The sequence below is a fragment of the Pelodiscus sinensis genome, chromosome 8, assembly GCF_052426305.1.
Source record: "Pelodiscus sinensis isolate ZL-2025 chromosome 8, ASM5242630v1, whole genome shotgun sequence".
Taxonomy (NCBI): Eukaryota; Metazoa; Chordata; order Testudines; family Trionychidae; genus Pelodiscus; species Pelodiscus sinensis.
The window spans coordinates 73225445-73247851 of NC_143059.1; the positions used below are offsets into that span (position 1 = coordinate 73225445).

General features: G+C 70.5%; 1 protein-coding gene across 4 annotated transcripts in view; it reads right to left on the minus strand.

The window, feature by feature from the left end:
- Nucleotides 1-22407, minus strand: part of LOC142830345 (uncharacterized) — a 25088-nt gene continuing 2681 nt past the window's right edge. The window contains exons 1-8 of one of the 4 annotated variants that reach the window (XM_089780248.1): nucleotides 21553-21640; nucleotides 20871-21043; nucleotides 17954-19236; nucleotides 13676-13828; nucleotides 7904-8045; nucleotides 4932-5068; nucleotides 4090-4191; nucleotides 3-2098 (exon numbers count right to left, since the gene is read on the minus strand). In XM_089780248.1, coding sequence (XP_089636374.1) covers nucleotides 1991-2098; nucleotides 4090-4191; nucleotides 4932-5068; nucleotides 7904-8045; nucleotides 13676-13828; nucleotides 17954-19201 — 1890 coding nt within the window. In that variant the 5' untranslated portion in view covers nucleotides 19202-19236; nucleotides 20871-21043; nucleotides 21553-21640 and the 3' untranslated portion in view covers nucleotides 3-1990. Of the gene's footprint in view, nucleotides 2099-4089; nucleotides 4192-4931; nucleotides 5069-7903; nucleotides 8046-13675; nucleotides 13829-17953; nucleotides 19237-20870; nucleotides 21044-21254; nucleotides 21518-21552; nucleotides 21641-22407 lie in introns of those variants that run through there. The other 3 variants (XM_089780249.1, XM_089780247.1, XM_089780250.1) reach the window with 3 other exon arrangements.

Genomic DNA, 22407 nt, shown 5'->3' on the forward strand with positions numbered 1-22407 from the left:
TGAATTATGTCCCTATCCTCCAAAGAAGTCGCAACCCCACCCAGTTTGGTATCATCTGCAAACTTAATAAGCGTACTCTCTATCCCAATATCTACATCATTGATGAAGATATTGAACAGTACGGGTCCCAAAACAGACCCTTGAGGAACTCCACTTGTTATCCCTTTCCAGCAGGATTTAGCACCGTTAACAACAACTCTCTGAGTACGGTTATGCAGCCAATTATGCACCCACCTTATCGTGGCCCTATCTAAGTTATATTTGCCTAGTTTATCGGTTTGTCCGATGCCTCTCCCAGGCCGGCCGGCAGCAGGCTCTGAACCCAGCAGGGCCTGGGCGGTTTGTGCAACGGCAGAAACAGGAGCCGGATGTCTCATTTGGAGGGGCTGGCTCCAGCTCCCAGCCACTGGTCCTCGCTCTGCCTTTCTCTGCGGGGTCACAGCCCTAAAGGGCCGGTGTTCCCTCCCGGGAAGGGGTGTCAACTCGAGTCCCCGCTGGGGCGACGGGCACGGCAGCTAATCCCAGCCCTGGCCAGCATGCTGCAAACCAAGCAGTGGCCTGGAGGCAGCACCTCGCCCTGGCTCAGGTCCCAGGACTGGCTCCCACCCATCGTGGCCCCACTCCGGCTCACCCGTCACTGGGGAGAGTTCATTTTGTACTGGCAAGAGGCCCCAAAGGGCTCGAGGGCCCGTCGCGACAGGTGCGGCTCAGCCCTCTGGAGAGATCCAGGCCCTGCCCCAAGGTGCTCCCGGTCTAAACAGACAAGGCAAAGGGCGGGGGAGGGAAACTGAGGCACGGAGCAGGCATGTGCCGTGCCCAAAGGCGGAGGCAAGGCCAGGAACAGAACCGACACTTGAATGGTCTAGCCCAGGCCCCTCCCACCGGGCCAGAGCCCGATGTCCTGGCTTTGCCCGGGTAGCACCGCTGAAAGCTGGGGGGTGTTTGCCGGAGGGTCAGGCTTGTTCTAGGCCCGGTAAGGGGGGAGCCCGCCCGGCCCACAGTGCCAGGCACGGAGGCAGCCTGGAGCTGCGCTGCTGTCGTGCCTTGGCCACATTAAACAACAAGTGCTGACAAAACGCACGTCCAGGGATCCTGCCACCGCCACTCCAAGCCCAGCGCCGGGGACCCCACAGCGCAAAGCACCATGGGAAGAATGGCAAAGTGCCCGGTCACGGGGCGGGCCGCTCCACAGAAAGAGAAGGCATCAGAGAATTCCGGATCTGGGTAAATATATATATATGTGTGTGTGTGTATAAAAACAGCAGAAGGACTATGTTCTGCTGCGGAAGGATACGCTCATTGTTACAAAGGTTGCGATGCGCAGTTAGAAAAGCGGATCCCTGAAGCACCTGCCCTTTGCCCGGGCGGCCGGCCTGCGAGCCCGTCCACTTCCCCTGGCCGCTCCATGAGCCGCCTCGTTAGCTTGTGCTAATTACCCAGGCCCCTCTCTGGGCTTGTGCATAGTGAAGGCACTTGACAGGGGATCTCAGTCCCCCTTGCAACCAGGAACGCAGCATTTTCCCCGGTGGGGGGGGGGGGGCGGTGGAGGGGCAGGGGGAAACTGAGGCACCGAACGGTGACGAGAGCTGATGGAGGCTCCTGGGTCCCAGGCCTGCCTTCTCCGGGAGACAGGGATGCTGGGGCACTCGGAGGACAGAGGCTGGGCCTGCCAGTGGGGGTGGCGAGGTCTGTGGCTCCTTTGCCGGGCCGGGGGAGTGGGGGCCCATCTGCAGGATTTGGGGGCTCGGCAGCCGAGGGCCAGCATGGACCCCCTCAGAGCCCCTGGGCAATGAATCTCGCTGGACTCCTCCCCCCACCTGCCCCCGCCCCCAACCCTGGCTACTCGGACGAGCTGGGCCGGCGAGCGAGCAGAACCCGTCTGCTGCAAGACCCACCCCAACCCCTCCCCCGCGATCGATGCCCCGCCCCGGCCAGCAGGGTCCACGGCGGGATCCCAGCCATGTGCCCATCTCGGCAGCCTCGGCTCTGCTCACTTGGGGGCAGCCCCAGGGGCCAGGCTGCTCAGCCGCTCGCTGTGCTCCGGGCTCCCCTCTTCCAGGTACCGGCCCACGCTGTCCACCAGCGAGTCCACAGGCCCCTGCAGAGACCCGGGGGGTGAGCTGCCAGCACGGGGGGGTGACTGAGCCCAGCCCGAGCCCACCGCCCGCTCCCTGCCCCGCCCGAGGCCCCCACTCCCTTGGGAGGCGCCCACTGCCCCCCAGCCAGCCCCATCCCACTGGTCAGTCCCCCCGAGGCCCCCACTCCCTTGGGAGGTGCCCACTGCCCCCCAGCCGGCCCCACTGGGCGGTCCCCCCGAGGCCCCCACTCCCTTGGGAGGTGCCCACTGCCCCCCAGCCGGCCCCACTGGTCAGTCCCCCCGAGGCCCCCCCCCCTTGGGAGGCGCCCACTGCCCCCCAGCCGGCCCCATCCCACTGGTCGGTCCCCCCGAGGCCCCCACTCCCTTGGGAGGCGCCCACTGCCCCCCAGCCGGCCCCATCCCACTGGTCAGTCCCCCCGAGGCCCCCCTACCTTGGGAGGCGCCCACTGCCCCCCAGCCGGCCCCATCCCACTGGTCAGTCCCCCCGAGGCCCCCACTCCCTTGGGAGGTGCCCACTGCCCCCCAGCCGGCCCCATCCCACTGGTCAGTCCCCCCGAGGCCCCCCTACCTTGGGAGGCGCCCACTGCCCCCCAGCCGGCCCCATCCCACTGGTCAGTCCCCCCGAGGCCCCCCTACCTTGGGAGGCGCCCACTGCCCCCCAGCCGGCCCCATCCCACTGGTCGGTCCCCCCGAGGCCCCCACTCCCTTGGGAGGCGCCCACTGCCCCCCAGCCGGCCCCATCCCACTGGTCGGTCCCCCCGAGGCCCCCACTCCCTTGGGAGGCGCCCACTGCCCCCCAGCCGGCCCCATCCCACTGGTCAGTCCCCCCGAGGCCCCCACTCCCTTGGGAGGCGCCCACTGCCCCCCAGCCGGCCCCATCCCACTGGTCGGTCCCCCCGAGGCCCCCACTCCCTTGGGAGGCGCCCACTGCCCCCCAGCCGGCCCCATCCCACTGGTCGGTCCCCCCGAGGCCCCCACTCCCTTGGGAGGCGCCCACTGCCCCCCAGCCGGCCCCATCCCACTGGTCGGTCCCCCCGAGGCCCCCACTCCCTTGGGAGGCGCCCACTGCCCCCCAGCCGGCCCCATCCCACTGGTCGGTCCCCCCGAGGCCCCCACTCCCTTGGGAGGCGCCCACTGCCCCCCAGCCGGCCCCATCCCACTGGTCGGTCCCCCCGAGGCCCCCACTCCCTTGGGAGGCGCCCACTGCCCCCCAGCCGGCCCCATCCCACTGGTCGGTCCCCCCGAGGCCCCCACTCCCTTGGGAGGCGCCCACTGCCCCCCAGCCGGCCCCATCCCACTGGTCGGTCCCCCCGAGGCCCCCACTCCCTTGGGAGGCGCCCACTGCCCCCCAGCCGGCCCCATCCCACTGGGCGGTCCCCCCGAGGCCCCCACTCCCTTGGGAGGCGCCCACTGCCCCCCAGCCGGCCCCATCCCACTGGTCGGTCCCCCCGAGGCCCCCACTCCCTTGGGAGGCGCCCACTGCCCCCCAGCCGGCCCCATCCCACTGGTCGGTCCCCCCGAGGCCCCCACTCCCTTGGGAGGCGCCCACTGCCCCCCAGCCGGCCCCATCCCACTGGTCAGTCCCCCCGAGGCCCCCACTCCCTTGGGAGGCGCCCACTGCCCCCCAGGCCCCCACTCCCTTGGGAGGCGCCCACTGCCCCCCAGCCGGCCCCATCCCACTGGTCGGTCCCCCCGAGGCCCCCACTCCCTTGGGAGGCGCCCACTGCCCCCCAGCCGGCCCCATCCCACTGGTCGGTCCCCCCAAGGCCCCCACTCCCTTGGGAGGCGCCCACTGCCCCCCAGCCGGCCCCATCCCACTGGTCGGTCCCCCCGAGGCCCCCACTCCCTTGGGAGGCGCCCACTGCCCCCCAGCCGGCCCCATCCCACTGGTCGGTCCCCCCGAGGCCCCCACTCCCTTGGGAGGCGCCCACTGCCCCCCAGCCGGCCCCATCCCACTGGTCGGTCCCCCCGAGGCCCCGCAGCCGGGTCACCTGGTGCCGGGCCAGCAGCGGGCGCAGGCAGGTTTTCAGGCTCTTGCGGAAGGCGTAGGGGTCCTCGCTGCTGGACAGGCTGCTGGGGTCAAAGCAGACACCCTGCAGGCAAGAGAGGGGCAGGAGGGGTGAGATCCCACCGGGAACCTGCCCCCCCCCCCCCCCGGCACCCGGCCCTCGCCATGGTCCTTTGCCCCGATCGCAGCTCTCGGCTCGGCACCATTCCCCCCCCGCAGACCCCCCCGCGCCATTCCCCCCCCCACGGACCCCCCCCAGCGCCATTCCCCCCCCCCCCGCGGACCCCCCAGCGCCATTCCCCCCCCACAGACCCCCCCAGCGCCATTCCCCCCCCCCGTGGACTCCCCAGCGCCATTTCCCCCCCCCCCCCCCCAGCGGAGCCCCCAGCGCCATTCCCCCCCCCGCGGACCCCCCAGCGCCATTCCCCCCCCCACAGACCCCCCAGCGCCATTCCCCCCGTGGACTCCCCAGCGCCATTCCCCCCCCGCAGACCCCTCAGCGCCATTCCCCCCCGCGGAGCCCCCAGCGCCATTCCCCCCCCCGCGGACCCCCCAGCGCCATTCCCCCCCCCACTGACCTCCCAGCACCATTCCCCCCCCCACGGACCCCCCAGCGCCATTCCCCCCCCCGCGGACCCCCCAGCGCCATTCCCCCCCCCCCGCGGACCCCCCAGCGCCATTCCCCCCCCCCCGCGGACCCCCCAGCGCCATTCCCCCCCCCCCGGGCCCCCCAGCCCCATTCCCTGCAGCCCAGGGCCCCTAATCCCCCCCACGGCCCTGTGGCGGGAGGGGGCTGGGCTGGGGGAAGCCGGCGCAGAGCCCCACCTGGGCCGTGTAGATGGCGGCTGCGCCCGCGTCCCCAGGCTGGACGCCGTGCCGTCTGCAGAAGCTCAGGAAGCTCAGCACCTGCCGCAGGGCCTGAGGGGTCGCCAGGCCGGGCCCCTCGGGCGGCCGCCCCACCGCTGAGCAGGGCAGGGGAGACAGGATCAGCGACCGGGCCCAGCCACGGCCCAGGGACCCTGCAGCCCCGGTGCCCCCGGCCAGGCACCGTCCCTCGGCTGGCACCAGGGGCTGCCAGGGATCGTGCCCGGCGGCACCCACACGCGTGTCCCAGGCCCCCATGGCCCAGCCCCAGCGAGGGGCACAGGGCTGCCCGGCCCTGCCGCCCAGCTGGGATCCTGCCCCGCTAGCCCGGTCGCGCCTCAGGGAGCCCCCTGGCCACCAGCCTGGGCCCCTCTCCTCCCCCCGGGGCCCCGCCTGGGCCCCTCTCCGCCCCCCGGGGCCCTGCCTGTGCCCCTCTCCTCCCCCGGGGCCCCGCCTGGGCCCCTCTCCTCCCCCCGGGGCCCCGCCTGTGCCCCCCTCCTCCCCCCGGGGCCCCGCCGGTGCCCCTCTCCTCCCCCCGGGGCCCCGCCTGTGCCCCCCTCCTCCCCCCGGGGCCCCGCCTGTGCCCCTCTCCTCCCCCCGGGGCCCCGCCTGGGCCCCCCTCCGCCCCCCGGGGCCCCGCCTGTGCCCCCCTCCTCCCCCCGGGGCCCCGCCTGTGCCCCTCTCCTCCCCCCCGGGCCCCGCCTGTGCCCCCCTCCTCCCCCCGGGGCCCCGCCTGTGCCCCCCTCCTCCCCCCGGGGCCCCGCCTGTGCCCCTCTCCTCCCCCCGGGGCCCCGCCTGGGCCCCCCTCCTCCCCCCGGGGCCCCGCCTGTGCCCCCCTCCTCCCCCCGGGGCCCCGCCTGGGCCCCTCTCCTCCCCCCGGGGCCCCGCCTGTGCCCCCCTCCTCCCCCCGGGGCCCCGCCTGGGCCCCTCTCCTCCCCCCGGGACCCCGCCTGTGCCCCTCTCCTCCCCCCGGGGCCCCGCCTGTGCCCCTCTCCTCCCCCCGGGACCCCGCCTGGGCCCCTCTCCTCCCCCCGGGGCCCCGCCTGGGCCCCTCTCCTCCCCCCGGGGCCCCGCCTGGGCCCCTCTCCTCCCCCCGGGGCCCCGCCTGGGCCCCTCTCCTCCCCCCGGGACCCCGCCTGTGCCCCCCTCCTCCCCCGGGACCCCGCCTGTGCCCCTCTCCTCCCCCCGGGGCCCCGCCTGGGCCCCTCTCCTCCCCCCGGGGCCCCGCCTGGGCCCCTCTCCTCCCCCCGGGGCCCCGCCTGGGCCCCCCTCCTCCCCCCGGGACCCTGCCTGTGCCCCTCTCCTCCCCCCGGGGCCCCGGCTGTGCCCCTCTCCTCCCCCCGGGGCCCCGCCTGGGCCCCTCTCCTCCCCCCGGGGCCCCGCCTGGGCCCCTCTCCTCCCCCCGGGGCCCCGCCTGTGCCCCTCTCCTCCCCCCGGGACCCCGCCTGTGCCCCCCTCCTCCCCCCGGGGCCCCGCCTGGGCCCCTCTCCTCCCCCCGGGACCCCGCCTGTGCCCCTCTCCTCCCCCCGGGGCCCCGCCTGGGCCCCTCTCCTCCCCCCGGGACCCCGCCTGGGCCCCTCTCCTCCCCCCGGGGCCCCGCCTGGGCCCCTCTCCTCCCCCCGGGGCCCCGCCTGGGCCCCTCTCCTCCCCCCGGGGCCCCGCCTGGGCCCCTCTCCTCCCCCCGGGACCCCGCCTGTGCCCCTCTCCTCCCCCCGGGATCCCGGCTGTGCCCCTCTCCTCCCCCCGGGGCCCCGCCTGGGCCCCTCTCCTCCCCCCGGGGCCCCGCCTGGGCCCCTCTCCTCCCCCCGGGGCCCCGCCTGTGCCCCTCTCCTCCCCCCGGGACCCCGCCTGTGCCCCCCTCCTCCCCCCGGGGCCCCGCCTGGGCCCCTCTCCTCCCCCCGGGACCCCGCCTGTGCCCCTCTCCTCCCCCCGGGGCCCCGCCTGGGCCCCTCTCCTCCCCCCGGGACCCCGCCTGGGCCCCTCTCCTCCCCCCGGGACCCCGCCTGGGCCCCTCTCCTCCCCCCGGGGCCCCGCCTGGGCCCCTCTCCTCCCCCCGGGACCCTGCCTGGGCCCCTCTCCTCCCCCCGGGACCCTGCCTGGGCCCCTCTCCTCCCCCCGGGGCCCCGCCTGGGCCCCTCTCCTCCCCCCGGGGCCCCGCCTGGGCCCCTCTCCGCCCCCCGGGGCCCCGCCTGGGCCCCTCTCCGCCCCCCGGGGCCCCGCCTGTGCCCCTCTCCTCCCCCCGGGACCCTGCCTGTGCCCCTCTCCTCCCCCCGGGACCCTGCCTGTGCCCCTCTCCTCCCCCCGGGACCCTGCCTGTGCCCCTCTCCTCCCCCCGGGACCCCGCCTGGGCCCCTCTCCTCCCCCCGGGGCCCCGCCTGGGCCCCTCTCCTCCCCCCGGGACCCTGCCTGGGCCCCTCTCCTCCCCCCGGGACCCTGCCTGGGCCCCTCTCCTCCCCCCGGGGCCCCGCCTGGGCCCCTCTCCTCCCCCCGGGGCCCCGCCTGGGCCCCTCTCCTCCCCCCGGGGCCCCGCCTGGGCCCCTCTCCGCCCCCCGGGGCCCCGCCTGGGCCCCTCTCCGCCCCCCGGGGCCCCGCCTGTGCCCCTCTCCTCCCCCCGGGACCCTGCCTGTGCCCCTCTCCTCCCCCCGGGGCCCTGCCTGTGCCCCTCTCCTCCCCCCGGGACCCTGCCTGGGCCCCTCTCCTCCCCCCGGGACCCCGCCTGGGCCCCTCTCCTCCCCCCGGGGCCCCGCCTGGGCCCCTCTCCGCCCCCCGGGGCCCCGCCTGTGCCCCTCTCCTCCCCCCGGGACCCTGCCTGTGCCCCTCTCCTCCCCCCGGGACCCCGCCTGTGCCCCTCTCCTCCCCCCGGGGCCCCGCCTGTGCCCCCTCCCCACGACCCCCACCTGTATCCCCTCCACTGTGCCCCTCAGGGCACGTACCGTGCACGTCCCTGTCCTCCATGAGGTAGAGGACGGAGCCGCTGCGGTCGTACAGGACGGCGTAGGGCACCAGCAGCGCGGGGTGAGGGGGCAGGAACAGGAAATTGTGCAACATCTTCCTCCAATCGGACACCACCGGCACCTGGGCAGACAGACACACCCCGTGCAGGAGACCTGGGACTCACCCCGACCCGCAGCCCTGCCAGTGCCCCTCACTCCCAACCTACAGCCCTGCCAGCCCTGCCCTGCTGGGCCCTCACCCCGACCCGCAGCCCTGCCAGTGCCCCTCGCTCCCAACCTACAGCCCTGCTGGGCCCTCACCCCGACCCGCAGCCCTGCCAGTGCCCCTCGCTCCCAACCTACAGCCCTGCTGGGCCCTCACCCCGACCCGCAGCCCTGCCAGTGCCCCTCACTCCCAACCTACAGCCCTGCCCTGCTGGGCCCTCACCCCGACCCGCAGCCTCTGCCCCCCCAGCCCTGGGCTCCCCCCAGTTCTGCGAGTGCCCCTCACCCACAACCTGCAGCCCCTGCCAGCTGAGCCCTGGGCTCCCTCTGCATAGCTGTGGCAGGGCCCCTCAGCCCAGCCCCGCAGCCCCCCCACCGTTCCCCGGCCCCAGCCCCTGAATCCTGGTTTGCAGGCCCTTTGGGGCAGGGATCCCATCAGCCCCGTGTTCCCTACAGCCCTGGGATCAGGGGTGCAAATGCCTTTTCCCAGCCCTCCGTCCCCAGAGGCACCCCGGTTCAGGCCGGGCCCCGGGGTCAGCCGCCGGGTGCACAGAGACGTTTGTAACCCCGAGACGCTGACACCGGCTCTTCCCTGGAGCTAAATCTGGCGCCGGTTTGCAGCGGCCGCTATCGGCGGCCATCAATTGCGCTCGGTTAATTAATTTGATGGGAACAGCAGGGACCGCACTTTGCATTTAGTGAAGTTCCGAGAACTTCCAACCTCATCTTCATAATTGGCCTCATAAATTTGAAGAAAGAGAGAAATCAGCAAAGCAGGAGGGGGAGCGGAGGAGAGAGGCGCCGCGGCGCGGGCGAGGAGAGCAGCGGCTCCATTTGGCGTCCTTATTTAATTTTATTGCCCAGATCCATCTTCCCCCTCCCCCCGCCAGCCCCCGCGCTCCCTGCTGGATTGACCTAATCATGATAAATTCATATTCATTTCCCCGCCTGCTGGGGGGGAGCGCTACGCCCGCCCGGCCGCCACGCCATTAGCGCCTGCAGAGAGGTTCTCCTGAATATTAAGCGCTGCCATCGACATGCAGAACCTGCCCCCGCCTCCCCTGGCTGCAGCGGGCGCCAGGCAGGGGCCTGGACGAGCCCGTGAGTCCCGCTGGGTGCTCCCCAGGGAAGGGGGGCAGAGAGGACGTGGGCGCCTGCGAGGATCAGGGCCTGAGGCACTGGGGAGAGGCTCAGAGATTCCGCATTGCTCTCGCCGCCCAGGCAGCCCAACTGCCTAGTGGTTAGGGCTGGGCGGCTCCCATTGCTGTCCCTGCCCCGACTCCCTCTCACAGCCCAGGAAAGGCCTGAGCCTTGCGGTGATGCACCCTGGAAACAGAGGCAGACGGCGGCTTCTTTCACCCGTCACTGACAACCCACGGCCTGCGAGACTGAAGGACACAGAGCTGGGGGATGGGGGCTGTGGGTTGGGAGTGAGGGGCACTGGCAGGGGCTGGAGGAACCCAGGGCTGGGGGCGGGGCTGCGGGGCAGGAGTGATGGGCACTGGCAGAGCTGGGGGCAGGGGCTGCGGGCGGGAGCGCAGGGCACCAGCAGGGTCGGAGGAGGAGGCAGGGTCCGAGGCAGGTGCAGGTTCAGAGGAGGAGGCAGGGTCGGAGGAGGAGGGCAGGGTCGGAGGAAGAGGGCAGGGTCGGAGGAGGCAGGTGCAGGGTCGGAGGAGGCAGGGGCAGGGTCAGAGGAGGAGGGCAGGGTCGGAGGAGGAGGGCAGGGTCGGAGGAGGAGGGCCGGGTCGGAGGAGGAGGGCCGGGTCAGAGGAGGAGGGCCGGGTCAGAGGAGGAGGCCGGGTCAGAGGAGGAGGCCGGGTCAGAGGAGGAGGGCAGGGTCGGAGGAGGAGGCCGGGGTCGGAGGAGGAGGGCCGGGTCGGAGGAGGAGGGCCGGGTCGGAGGAGGAGGGCAGGGTCGGAGGAGGAGGGTCGGGTCGGAGGAGGAGGGTCGGGTCGGAGGAGGAGGCAGGGTCGGAGGAGGAGGCCGGGTCGGAGGAGGAGGGCCGGGTCGGAGGAGGAGGGCCGGGTCGGAGGAGGAGGGCAGGGTCGGAGGAGCAGGGCAGGGTCGGAGGAGGAAGGCAGGGTCGGAGGAGGAGGGCCGGGTCGGAGGAGGAGGGCAGGGTCGGAGGAGCAGGGCAGGGTCGGAGGAGCAGGGCCGGGTCGGAGGAGGAGGGCCAGGTCGGAGGAGCAGGGCAGGGTCGGAGGAGCAGGGCCGGGTCGGAGGAGGAAGGCAGGGTCGGAGGAGGAGGGCCGGGTCGGAGGAGGAGGGCAGGGTCGGAGGAGGAGGGCAGGGTCGGAGGAGCAGGGCCGGGTCGGAGGAGGAGGCAGGGTCGGAGGAGGAGGCAGGGTCGGAGGAGGAGGGCAGGGTCGGAGGAGGAGGGCCGGGTCGGAGGAGCAGGGCAGGGTCGGAGGAGGAGGGCCGGGTCGGAGGAGCAGGGCCGGGTCGGAGGAGGAGGGCCGGGTCGGAGGAGGAGGGCAGGGTCGGAGGAGCAGGGCAGGGTCGGAGGAGCAGGGCAGGGTCGGAGGAGGAGGGCCGGGTCGGAGGAGGAGGGCAGGGTCGGAGGAGGAGGGCAGGGTCGGAGGAGCAGGGCAGGGTCGGAGGAGGAGGGCCGGGTCGGAGGAGCAGGGCAGGGTCGGAGGAGGAGGGCAGGGTCGGAGGAGGAGGGCAGGGTCGGAGGAGGAGGGCCGGGTCGGAGGAGGAGGGCCGGATCGGAGGAGCAGGGCAGGGTCGGAGGAGGAGGGTCGGGTCGGAGGAGGAGGCAGGGTCGGAGGAGGAGGCAGGGTCGGAGGAGGAGGGCAGGGTCGGAGGAGCAGGGCAGGGTCGGAGGAGGAGGGCCGGGTCGAAGGAGGAGGCAGGGTCGGAGGAGCAGGGCAGGGTCGGAGGAGGAGGGCCGGGTCGGAGGAGGAGGTAGGGTCGGAGGAGCAGGGCAGGGTCGGAGGAGGAGGGCAGGGTCGGAGGAGCAGGGCAGGGTCGGAGGAGGAGGGCAGGGTCGGAGGAGGAGGGCCGGGTCGGAGGAGGAGGGCCGGGTCGGAGGAGGAGGGCAGGGTCGGAGGAGCAGGGCAGGGTCGGAGGAGGAGGCAGGGTCGGAGGAGGAGGGCCGGGTCGGAGGAGGAGGGCAGGGTCGGAGGAGCAGGGCAGGGTCGGAGGAGGAGGGCAGGGTCGGAGGAGCAGGGCAGGGTCGGAGGAGGAGGGCAGGGTCGGAGGAGCAGGGCAGGGTCGGAGGAGCAGGGCAGGGTCGGAGGAGGGGGGCCGGGTCGGAGGAGCAGGGCAGGGTCGGAGGAGGAGGGCAGGGTCGGAGGAGCAGGGCAGGGTCGGAGGAGGAGGGCCGGGTCGGAGGAGGAGGCAGGGTCGGAGGAGGAGGGCAGGGTCGGAGGAGCAGGGCCGGGTCGGAGGAGGAGGCAGGTGCAGGGTCGGAGGAGGAGGGCCGGGTCGGAGGAGGAGGGCCGGGTCGGAGGAGGAGGGCCGGGTCAGAGGAGCAGGGCAGGGTCGGAGGAGCAGGGCAGGGTCGGAGGAGGAGGGCCGGGTCGGAGGAGCAGGGCAGGGTCAGAGGAGCAGGGCAGGGTCGGAGGAGCAGGGCCGGGTCGGAGGAGGAGGGCCGGGTCGGAGGAGGAGGGCCGGGTCGGAGGAGGAGGGCCGGATCGGAGGAGGAGGGCAGGGTCGGAGGAGGAGGGCCGGGTCGGAGGGCCGGGTCGGAGGAGCAGGGCAGGGTCGGAGGAGGAGGGCCGGGTCGGAGGAGCAGGGCCGGGTCGGAGGAGGAGGGCCGGATCGGAGGAGGAGGGCCGGATCGGAGGAGGAGGGCCGGGTCAGAGGAGGAGGGCCGGGTCGGAGGAGGAGGGCCGGGTCGGAGGAGGAGGGCCGGGTCGGAGGAGCAGGGCAGGGTCGGAGGAGCAGGGCAGGGTCGGAGGAGGAGGGCCGGGTCGGAGGAGGAGGGCAGGGTCGGAGGAGCAGGGCAGGGTCGGAGGAGCAGGGCAGGGTCGGAGGAGGAGGGCAGGGTCGGAGGAGGAGGGCCGGGTCGGAGGAGCAGGGCAGGGTCGGAGGAGGAGGGCCGGGTCGGAGGAGGAGGGCCGGGTCGGAGGAGGAGGGCCGGGTCGGAGGAGCAGGGCAGGGTCGGAGGAGGAGGGCCGGGTCGGAGGAGGAGGGCTGGGTCGGAGGAGGAGGGCCGGGTCGGAGGAGCAGGGCAGGGTCGGAGGAGGAGGGCCGGGTCAGAGGAGGAGGGCCGGGTCGGAGGTGGAGGGCAGGGTCGGAGGAGGAGGCAGGGTCGGAGGAGGAGGGCAGGGTCGGAGGAGGAGGCAGGGTCGGAGGAGCAGGGCAGGGTCGGAGGAGGAGGGCCGGGTCGGAGGTGGAGGGCAGGGTCGGAGGAGGAGGCAGGGTCGGAGGAGCAGGGCAGGGTCGGAGGAGGAGGGCCGGGTCGGAGGAGGGCAGGGTCGGAGGAGGAGGGCCGGGTCGGAGGAGGAGGGCAGGGTCGGAGGAGGAGGCAGGGTCGGAGGAGCAGGGCAGGGTCGGAGGAGCAGGGCAGGGTCGGAGGAGGGCCGGGTCGGAGGAGGAGGGCCAGGTCGGAGGAGGAGGGCCGGGTCGGAGGAGGAGGGCAGGGTCGGAGGAGGAGGGCCGGGTCGGAGGAGCAGGGCAGGGTCGGAGGAGCAGGGCCGGGTCGGAGGAGCAGGGCCGGGTCGGAGGAGCAGGGCCGGGTCGGAGGAGGAGGGCCGGGTCGGAGGAGGAGGGCCGGGTCAGAGGAGGAGGCAGGGTCGGAGGAGCAGGGCAGGGTCGGAGGAGGAGGGCCGGGTCGGAGGAGGAGGGCCGGGTCGGAGGAGGAGGCAGGGTCGGAGGAGCAGGGCCGGGTCGGAGGAGGAGGGCAGGGTCGGAGGAGGAGGGCAGGGTCGGAGGAGGAGGGCAGGGTCGGAGGAGCAGGGCCGGGTCGGAGGAGCAGGGCCGGGTCGGAGGAGCAGGGCCGGGTCGGAGGAGCAGGGCAGGGTCGGAGGAGGAGGGCCGGGTCGGAGGAGGAGGCAGGGTCGGAGGAGCAGGGCCGGGTCGGAGGAGGAGGGCAGGGTCGGAGGAGGAGGGCCGGGTCAGAGGAGCAGGGCCGGGTCGGAGGAGCAGGGCCGGGTCGGAGGAGCAGGGCCGGGTCGGAGGAGGAGGCAGGGTCGGAGGAGCAGGGCCGGGTCGGAGGAGGAGGGCAGGGTCGGAGGAGGAGGCAGGGTCGGAGGAGGAGGGCAGGGTCGGAGGAGGAGGGCCGGGTCAGAGGAGGGCCGGGTCAGAGGAGGGCCGTTCTCAGCTCCCCCACCTCCCGCTCCATTTTCTGCTGCTAAAACATTTGGTTTATTTTTAATTTTCAGGATCATCAGATTGGCAGCCGGGGGGGCTGCCCGGGACGCAGGCGCGGGGGCTGTGGAATGGCAGTGCATTAGAGCTGCGTAATGGCCTCATCGCTCACCCCAGGCCCGGCTCGGCCCCCTCCCACCAGGCAGCCCTTGCCGGGGTCAGATGCCGAGTCAGGCCTGTCCCCTGCGGGCCCAGCCAGGGCCTCTCCGGGGCAGAGCCGTGGCCACGTACCTTTTTCATGAGCATGCTCTCCCCGGAGACCCGGTCCCGTGCTCGGAACCAGCAATCCGCCAGCTGCTCCCACACGTAGAACTGCCGGCCCAGCGCGTAGTACAGGAAGAGGCTGGAGCTGGGCAGGGCGGTGGCCAGCTTCCGCCCATCCCGCTGCAAAGGAGAAGGCATCTTAAGAACGTCGAAATGGCGAGGTGGGGTCAGACCAAGGGTCCATCAGCCCAGCGTCCTGTCGGCCCACAGCGGCCAGCGCCAGGTGCCCCGGAGGGAGGGAACAGAACAGGGAACCATCCCGTGATTCCTCCCCTATTGCCCATTCCTAGCCCTGACACACAGAGGCCGGGGGTCACCATCCCTGCCCAGCCTGGCTAACAGTCACTGATGGACCCAACCTTCAGGAATGTATCTAGTTAGTTCTTTTTTGAACCCTGTGATAGTTTTAGCCTTCACAACATCCTCTGGCGAGGAGTTCCACAGGTTGGCTGTGCAGTGTGTGGAGAAAAACTTCCTTGGTTTGTTTTAAACCTGCCGCCTGTTCATTTCATCGGGTGACCCCTAGTTCTTGTGTTACAAGATGGAGTAAATAACACTTCCCTATTTTCTCCATGCTAGTCAGGATTTTATAGACCTCTATCATATTCTCCCCAGGTGTCTCTTTTCCGAGCCAAAAAGTCCCAGTCTTATGAATCTCTCCTTAGACGGGAGCTGCCATTCCATACCCCTAATTGTTTTTATTGCCCTTCTCTGTACCGATTCCAATTCCAATGGATCTCTTTGGGGATGGGACGACCACGTCTGCATTCAGTACTCAAGGCGATATGCTATTTTCTGTCGCCTTATCGATTCTTTTTAACGATCCCCGGCATTCTGTTGGCTTTATGGACCCGCACACGGAGGGGACAGTTTCGGAGAACTAGGGACAATGACCCCACAATGTCGGAGACCCGCTCGTTTAGATGGTAAGTGGGATGATGTTTTCAAGGTGCATTATTTTGCATTTATCAGCACTGAATTTCATCTGCCATCTTGTTGCCCAGTCACTTAGTTTGGGGAGATCTTCTTGAAGCTCTTCACAGTCTGCTTGGGTCTTAACTATCTTGCGCAGTTTGGTGTCTGCAAATGTTGCCCCCTCACTGTTCACCCCTTTCTGCAGATCATTGATAAACACACTGAATAGGGTTCTCCCAGGACAGACCCATGGGGCACCCCACTTGTTACCTCTCTCCATTCTGAAAACTGACCGTTTATTCCTCCCCTCTGTTTCTTTCTTTCGACTGGTTACCGATCCAGAAGAGGGCCTTCCCTCTTAGCCCAAGACCGGTGAGGATTTTAGGTTTCCTTCCAGGGCACAGATCGGAGTGTGAAGTAGCAACGGGCTAAGACCGATCCCCAACACCCAGCGCGATCCCTCCTGAAACAACCCCCCTACCTGCGGTTTCCCTGTTCACTCTTGCTGACCCATCCGCCAGCTTTTCCCCCGTGTAACGTGGCCAGGGCGATCGGACAGCACGCGGGGTTTTAGGCAAAGCGTCTTGCAGCACCAGTGGTGGAAGTAACAAGATTTCATACAGGTGCTGTCCTATCGCAACCCGGCTCCCTGCCAGCTCCTTCCATTGCTCCCTGTGGGCTCTTGCCGGTGCTGTGCACCACCCCTCTGTGCGGCGCCAAGCCAAACGCCCGACGTGGCCTGGCCTTTGGGGGTGGAAGGCAACTCATAGACTCATAGACTTTAAGGTCAGAAGGGACCATTATGATCATCTAGTCTGACCCCCTGCACAGTGCAGGCCACAGAATCTCGCCCACCCCTCTTAGAATAATCCTCTCACCTATGTCTCAGATATTGAAGCCTTCCAATACTTTGAAGGCCCCAACATGCAGAGAGTCCTTCAGCTGTGATCTGTGCCCAATGCTACAGAGGAAGGCGAAAAACCTCCAGGGCCTCTGCCAATCTACCCTGGAGGAAAATTCCTTCCTGACCCCAAATATGGCGATCAGCTAAACCCTGAGCATGTGGGCGAGACTCACCAGCCAGACACCCAGAAAGTTCCCTATAGCAACTCCTATCATCCCTCCATTGACCTATTTCCAACTGGAAATGAATGGTCAATTAGTTACCAAGATCATGTTATTTCATCCAACCATCCCCTTATCATAGAATCAGAACTGGAAGAGACCTCAGAAGGTCGTCAAGTCCAGCCCTCCGCTCTAGGCAGGACCAATCCCATCTAAATCAACCCGGCCAGGGCTTTGTCAAGCCGAGACTTAAACACCTCTAGGGATGGAGACTCCACTACTTCCCTAGGTAACCCATTCCAGTGCTTCACCACCCTCCTAGTGAAATAGTTTTTCCTAATATCCAACCTGGACCTCTCCCACCACAACTTGAGACCATTGCTCCTTGTTCTGCATCTGTCACTACTGAGAACAGCCTCTCTCCATCCTCTTTGGAACCTCCCTTCAGGAAGTTGAAGGCTGCTCTCAAATCCCCCCTCACTCTTCGCTTCTGCAGACTAAACAGACCCAAGTCCCTCAGCCTCTCCTCGTAGGTCATATGCTCCAGACCCCTAATCATTTTGGTTGCCCTCCGCTGGACCCTCTCCAATGCGTCCGCATCCTTTTTGTAGTGGGGGGCCCAGAACTGGACACAATACTCCAGATGTGGCCTCACCAAAGCCGAATAAAGGGGAATAATGACATCTCTGGATCTGCTGGCAATGCTCCTCTTAATGCACCCTAATATGCCATTAGCCTTCTTGGCTACAAGGGCACACTGTTGACTCATATCCAGCTTCTCATCCACTGTAACCCCCAGGTCCTTTTCTGCAGAACTACTACTTAACTGGTTGGTCCCCAGCCTGTAACTATGCTTGGGATTCTTCCGTCCCAAGTGCAGGACTCTACACTTGTCTTTGTTGAATCTCATGAGATTTCTAGTGGCCCAATCCTCCAATTTGTCTAAGTCACTCTGGACCCTATCTCTGCCCTTAAGCGTATCTACCTCTCCCCCTAGCTTAGTGTCATCTGCAAACTTGCTGAGGGTGCAATCTATCCCCTCATCCAGGTCATTAATAAAGATATTGAACAAAACCGGTCCTAGAACCGAACCTTGGGGCACTCCACTAGAAACCGACCGCCATCCTGACATCGAACCGTTGATCACTACCCGCTGGGCCCGGCCTTCTAGCCATCTTTCTATCCAACACTCGGCTACAGGCCGGCAGGGAACCACCGGGAGGGCTCTGTGTCAGGCTGCCTCGCGGTGCGTAAAGCTCACAGAGCGCCCAGGCTCCAGGGCAAGAACCAGCAGGGTCAGGAAGTCTGACAGCAGCAGTACTGCCAAGCCGGGTCAGACCAGTGGGCCATCTAGCCCGGTGTCCTGGCTGCTGCGGCGGGCGCGATGGGGGCAGCTCTGGCGTGGGGGGAACCCATTTGGGTCCATCAGGGCAAGCAGCAGGAGGCTCGGCACGATCCGCAGGCAGCATTTCAAAGAGCGCAGGACTAGAACGGCCGGGGCTGTGGGCTAGGATGGAGGGCGAGGCTGGGGGCCGGGAGCCGGGGGCCTAGGGCTGGGATAGCCAAGGGGAGGCTGGGGGCCGGGAGCCTAGGGCTGGGATAGCCAAGGGGAGGCTGGGGGCCGGGAGCCGGGGGCCTAGGGCTGGGATAGCCAAGGGGAGGCTGGGGGCCGGGAGCCGGGGGCCTAGGGCTGGGATAGCCAGGGGGAGGCTGGGGGCCGGGAGCCGGGGGCCTAGAGCTGGGATAGCCAAGGGGAGGCTGGGGGCCGGGAGCCGGGGGCCTAGGGCTGGGATAGCCAAGGGGGAGGCTGGGGGCCGGGAGCCGGGGGCCTAGGGCTGGGATAGCCAGGGGGAGGCTGGGGGCCGGGGGCCTAGGGCTGGGATAGCCAGGGGGAGGCTGGGGGCCGGGGGCCTAGGGCTGGGATAGCCAAGGGGAGGCTGGGGGCCGGGAGCCGGGGGCCTAGGGCTGGGATAGCCAAGGGGAGGCTGGGGGCCGGGAGCCGGGGGCCTAGGGCTGGGATAGCCAAGGGGAGGCGCATCAAACCAAAAGCTCTTTGGATCAAGGCGTGTCCCTTCTAGCTGGGTACAGCGCCTCGCACTCCTATGACCCAGGGGTTCCCAACCGTTCCCACACCAGGACCCCTCCCACCTAGGCAAGACCCCTGCCCCTGCAGCAGAACCCCTGCTGGGGTAAGCGCTACCAGCCAGCCGTGGGCACGAGCTGAGCCCAGCCAGGCCCCTCAGCCCTCCGGAGACGGACACTCACCATCACTAGGACGGCCAGCCCCAGCGCCGGGTGCTCCTCCACTCGCCCCAGAAGCAGGCCCGAATCCAGCAGCACCAAGCAGCCGCCCTCGGCGTCCAGGAACGTCCTTCTCAGCTCCTCCAAGAGGGACAAGCCGCAGGCCTTGGTGAGCCTCCCGTAGGCGTCCTCCACGGACGTCTTCGCGGGAGCGCTCCCGGCTGCAGACCGCAGGCCCCGGGGTCGCTGGGCCTGGCCGGCCGTCTCCTGGGCGACGGGCTCGCTGCTCTCCCGGCCCGGGCCGGCTGGACCCGCAGAGCTGCTGGCCCCAGGCTGCCTCCCCAGCTCGGGGCCCTGGTGTCGTCTCGCTTCGGCCTCCTCCTCCCGTCCCCGGGCGCCTGGCTCAGGGGGGGCACCTGGGGCCAGCCCACGCCCCACCACAGCCAAGCGCTGCAGGTGGACGGTGCTCGCTGGGCAGGGACCGTCCTGGGTCCCTTCTCGGCCCATGGCTGGCTCTGCGCCCGCGCTCTGCGCGATGCTGCTGTCCCGCCGCGGCTCGGCTGCCGTTTCTGATGCCAAGGGGCTGCCCCCGGGGCCTGTGCTCTCAGCCCGGCGGGCGATGGTGCTGCCCTCGGGGGGGCCGATGGCTGCGCTGGGAGAGCCCCCCCCATCGCCCAGCTCTTCCTGAGGCCCAGGGTGAATCTCTGGCCGAGGCCCGGCCCAGCCCGGCTGCACGGAGCAGAGCCGCGCGTCAGCCCAGGGGGAGCCTTCCCGGAGTCGGAGCTTCTCAAAGGCCGAGGAGGGAGCTCTCCCGGTGTCCAGCCCCGGCTCTGTCTCGGGGCCCTCCCAGCGCTCTAGATCCAGACCCTTGAGGCCGCCGCACCTCCCTGGCTCTCCCCGAGCCCCAGGCCCGCTCCCCAGCCGGGACACGCCCGCAGGCAGCTTGCTGTGGGGCGGCACGGCGCTGGTCCCAAAGCTGAACGGCAGGGTAGACTGGCCAAAGGCCTTGCCTGGGCCGCCTGCCGGGGGCAGCTTGGGGCAGGGCACATTCCAGAGGCGGCAGCCGGCCCCGGGCAGGGCTCCTGTCTGCGGCTTCCCCCGGCAGCCGGCGGGAAAGGGGGGGCCCTCGTAGCCGGGCGCGGGCAGCGTCCCCGTCTCGCTAACGGCCGTCTTGATGGCGTGGTGATGGCTCCGCGTCCCCCCCGAAGGCAGCAGGGCGGCGGTGAGGTCGATGTCGGTCTCCGTGGTGATGGGGGACCCGGTGCGCTGCATGGTGACCCCCCGACAGGAACGGCTGGGCCCCGGCCCTGGGAGGAGACGCAAAGGAGGGTGGTAGCAGGCGCAGGCCTCGGGCCCGTGGGCACAACCGGCTCCCTGGCTCTGGCCCAGCCCGGGGGAGGAGAGACCAGGGAAAGCCCAGGGGCTATCCCCGCCCCAGGCAGGCCCCCAGCGGCCGCCTGCCCGGACCCAGGCCTGGGGACACGGGGGGAGGGGGCTTTTCACTGCTCCCGGCTGCCTGAGCGTGTGGGGGCCGGGGGCCGACTGCCCCAGCCACCCCGCAGCGACCCCTCTACGACGAGGGGCCCATCCCCGACCTGGGCTGGCTGGCCACGGAGGGGGAGGATGTGTGGGGCAGGGGGAGCCGTGGGGCGACTGGCCGGGGGGTTCGAGCAGGGCTTGGAAATGCAGCCGTGTCAAGGAGCAAAGGGCCCCGGGCTGGCGGAGCGGCCACCAGAGGGCACCGCGCTCACACCGTGCTCACCGGCCGAGGCTGGGCACCCCTGCGGGGGTCAGGGAGACACCCCCAGCCACGGCTGGGAGCAGGAGGGGCCAGGCCCGCGCTGGGCGGCCCTGCGGGCTGCTTTGCCCCCATCCTAACGCACTCAGGCCGAGAACAGAGGAGAGTCCCACCCCGCAGTTCTTCCCCCCCCAGCAGGGTCCCACCCCACAGTTCTTCCCCCCCCAGCAGGGTCCCACCCCACAGTTCTTCCCCCCCCAGCAGGGTCCCACCCCACAGTGCCTCCCCCCCCCAGCAGGGTCCCACCCCGCAGTTCTTCCCCCCCCAGCAGGGTCCCACCCCACAGTGCCTCCCCCCCCCAGCAGGGTCCCACCCCGCAGTTCTTCCCCCCCCAGCAGGGTCCCACCCCACAGTTCTTCCCCCCCCAGCAGGGTCCCACCCCACAGTGCCTCCCCCCCCCAGCAGGGTCCCACCCCGCAGTTCTTCCCCTCCCCGGCAGGGTCCCACCCCGCAGTGCCTCCCCCCCCCCCAGCAGGGTCCCACCCCGCAGTTCTTCCCCCCCCCCCCCGGCAGGGTCCCACCCCGCAGTTCTTCCCCCCCCAGCAGGGTCCCACCCCACAGTGCCTCCCCCCCCCCCCCCCGGCAGGGTTCCACCCCGCAGTGCCCTTCCACTGCCCCACCAGCCACAGGCCCTGCCTCGCCGCAGTGCCTTTCCCCCCCGCAGCAGGATCCCACCCCACAGTTCTTCCCCCCCCCCAGCAGGGTCCCACCCCGCAGTGCCCCCCCCGGCAGGGTCCCACCCCGCAGTTCTGCCCCCCCCCCCGGCAGGGTCCCACCCCACAGTGCCTCCCCCCCCCGGCAGGGTCCCACCCCGTAGTGCCCTTCCACTGCCCCACCAGCCACAGGCCCTGCCTCGCCGCAGTGCCTTCCCCCCCCCAGCAGGATCCCACCTCGCAGTGTCTCCCCCCCCGGCAGGGTCCCACCCCGCAGTGCCCCCCACAGCAGGGTTCCACCCTGCAGTGCCTCCCCCCCCCGGCAGGGTTCCACCCCGCAGTTCTTCCTCCCCCCAGCAGGATCCCACCCCGCAGTGCCCCCCCCGGCAGGGTTCCACCCCGCAGTTCTTCCTCCCCCCAGCAGGATCCCACCCCGCAGTGCCCCGCCAGTAGCAGCTCAGTGCCCTCCAGCGGGCTGAGTCTCCATTACCTGCGCCCCGTCCTCGCCCCTCCCTGGCGTGCTGTGTTCTCAGAGCCTTCCCTGCTCAGGAGCTTGCTGGCTTCTCCCCGAGTCCTCGGCCTCGCTGGCACCTGGGATCCCCGCGCACACGCTTGTTCACTCACGCCCACGGGTCAGAGGCCTGATCCCCTCCTGCGCAGTTCCTGAGCCCAAAGAGAATCCTCATCAGTTGCTGGCTGTACAGGGCCAATGACACACAGCGGAGTGACTCTGGCTCCCTCCAGCAGAGGGCGGCGGTGGCGCAGCACCCTGGGTGGCCGACGGCCACACGCTCCCCCACCTGGGGACAGCGCCTTGCTGGTTTCCACCCCAAGCACACAGCCCCAGACCCAGGCCTGCCCCCAACTCTGGTACCAGGCCTGCTGCGTGGATCCACCTTCTCTTCCCAGCGGGCCTTGGCCAAGGGCCTGCATCAGACGGCTCCCCGCGGCCGGTCCCTTTCTCTCGGCCTGAGACCCTGCGACCCGCGCGCCGGGGCCCAGCCCTGCGTGCCGACTCGGCGGCAGCCGCCCCGGCTTCCTTCCTCTCCTCTCTGCCGGGGAGAAGCAAGGGCGGGACGGAGAGGGGAGCAAGCGCAGCTGCCCCAGCCTAGCCCAGCAGCCCCACGGCCCCTGCCCCGCCGGCCCCCCAAACTCTGAGGCGGGGAAGCCACCTGTCCCAGGGACATAGCCAGTGCGGGCCTTGGGTGCCAAGCCAGCCAGACAGCACAAGCCGGTCAGATGGAAAGTGAAAGCAGCTCCCGCCCGAGCATGCGCTGCTCAGCCGGCTGCTGGCTGGGTGCCCAGGCCTGGCCCAGGCCGGCTGCGTGGGCAGCGTCAGGTGGACAGGATCGGCTTGCTGAGCGCTCCGTGGGTCAGCGCCCCCCGGGGGTGGCAGAGGGGCTGGGCCCCGGGGGATCAGGGCACCAAACACACAGCCACATGAGCAGCTAACCGGGATCCTGACTCAAGGGGCGCGCCGGGGGGAACCCGCCTCGCATGGCCGCCGCCAGAAAAGGGCCATTGAGCCAGGGGTGGGATCCGGACACCCCGAAATGCAGGGGATTGTTTGGGGTGGCTGGAAAAGGGGGCTCCAGACCTCGAAGCAGCAACGACACACACGAGCTTTGAGCTTTCTGCAGCAGCAGCCCAGAGAGTAAGGTGACGGGCCCCTTCGCCAGGCCCAGCGACAGCCTAGACCCTCCGGAGCAGGGAGGCCGTGACGCTGAAAGCCTCTCTAGCAGGGGTGGGGTCCTCGGGGGTCGCAGCCCCGAAAGGGGACTCGGGTGAGGTTGCCAGGCCCTTTCGGACCCAAGGGTGGACGGGCTGAGACCCTTCCCCCTCCATCGCCCTGGGGGGGCTTCGAGTGAGCTTGGAACGGGCCCTGGGCCAGCATCGCCCGGAGAGGCCCGAAGTGCCGGGCGCACCGTGCTGGCTGCCCCGTGCCCTGCGACCGTAGTCCCCCCCAGCGGCCAGGGGCTAGCAGGCCCGCGGTCCCCCCCAGCGGCCAGGGGCTAGCAGGCCCGCGG